The 1,121-nt window shown below is 44.2% G+C and overlaps 1 protein-coding gene and 1 pseudogene across 1 annotated transcript in view; both read left to right on the plus strand.

The window, feature by feature from the left end:
• The window catches only part of LOC119590437, a gene marked incomplete at its 5' end in the record, with an annotated part of 7,108 nt that extends 6,310 nt beyond the window's left edge, over nt 1–798 (plus strand). The window contains 1 exon segment of the mRNA XM_037939101.1: nt 78–798. Within this exon segment, the coding sequence (XP_037795029.1) occupies nt 78–588 (511 nt within the window).
• The window catches only part of LOC119590439, a 7,812-nt pseudogene continuing 7,335 nt past the window's right edge, over nt 645–1,121 (plus strand).

Consider the following 1,121-nt stretch of genomic DNA (forward strand, 5'->3'; position numbering starts at 1 on the left):
TATAAAGATAGCCTATGACCTAGAATCGTTAGAAGCTAAACATTAACTTTAATAACCCAACCTCTTGATTTATTACAGGTAGCTGTATTGGTGTGTTTGGCAGCGGCTGTTGTCACACAAGCCGATCCCGAACCACACAAGTACCACCGCTACCCCTACTACCACTACTATCCTCACTACCATCATGTCGAGCCACTTGAGGGCGATGGAGTGGCCAGGCATCCAGGTGGTGGCACCTCCTTCGTGGCTCCTCAAGTTCACGGCCTCACTAAACGCTCAGCTGACCCCATGCCTAACCCTGAACCAGCAGCTGATCCTGATCCCTCCAAGAGTTATAGTTACCAGGTAGTCCACTATAACCATCCTCACTACGGTTATCGCTACCCCTACTATGGCTACCGTTACAGCCATCACTATGGTTACCCTTACACTTACCACAAGCACCACAAGAGATCAGCCGACCCTGAACCCGAAGCTGAACCTCATTACAGCTATTACGGATACCCTCACTACTACAAAGGATATTATCACGGTTATCCTCACCGTTATCCTTACTACGCTGGCTACCGCTACCGCTACCGGGGATAGGGAAGATATCAGGATTAGATTACGGCAAGCCTTGTGGCGATGGTCCTTTACCAAATATGTCTGATAGTCCGGTTTGCTCACGCCGGTTTTTCGGGCATAGACAGAACCAGAACGACAGAACGAGGATCATAATAACTCTTAGATACTCGCATAACTATTGTTTGTTGTTTCCAGAGAATTCTGGAAGGTAATAAAAGTATTTAAGATTTACATGAATCTCTCTAATTGTGTACCTACAAGGAAGTGTATTTTTTTCAACTACATCTCCCATACTTTGCTAAATGAGATCAGCTTTAAGGACAGACCATACAGAGGGGTGGAAAGACTTACCACACCACACTCCACTTTCTGATGAAGACCCAAAACTCACGAAACTATCCTTAGCTCCAAGATGTGAACCATGGAAACTTATGATCCTTCTAAAAATAATCCCCTGTCCTTGGCATAGAACTTATATGCTAACGCTGGCAAATTACCAAGTCACAAAAATGTATCTTTATTGTGAAAAAAATTATTAAATCTGAGACTAGGTG

The sequence above is a fragment of the Penaeus monodon genome, chromosome 27, assembly GCF_015228065.2.
Source record: "Penaeus monodon isolate SGIC_2016 chromosome 27, NSTDA_Pmon_1, whole genome shotgun sequence".
Taxonomy (NCBI): Eukaryota; Metazoa; Arthropoda; class Malacostraca; order Decapoda; family Penaeidae; genus Penaeus; species Penaeus monodon.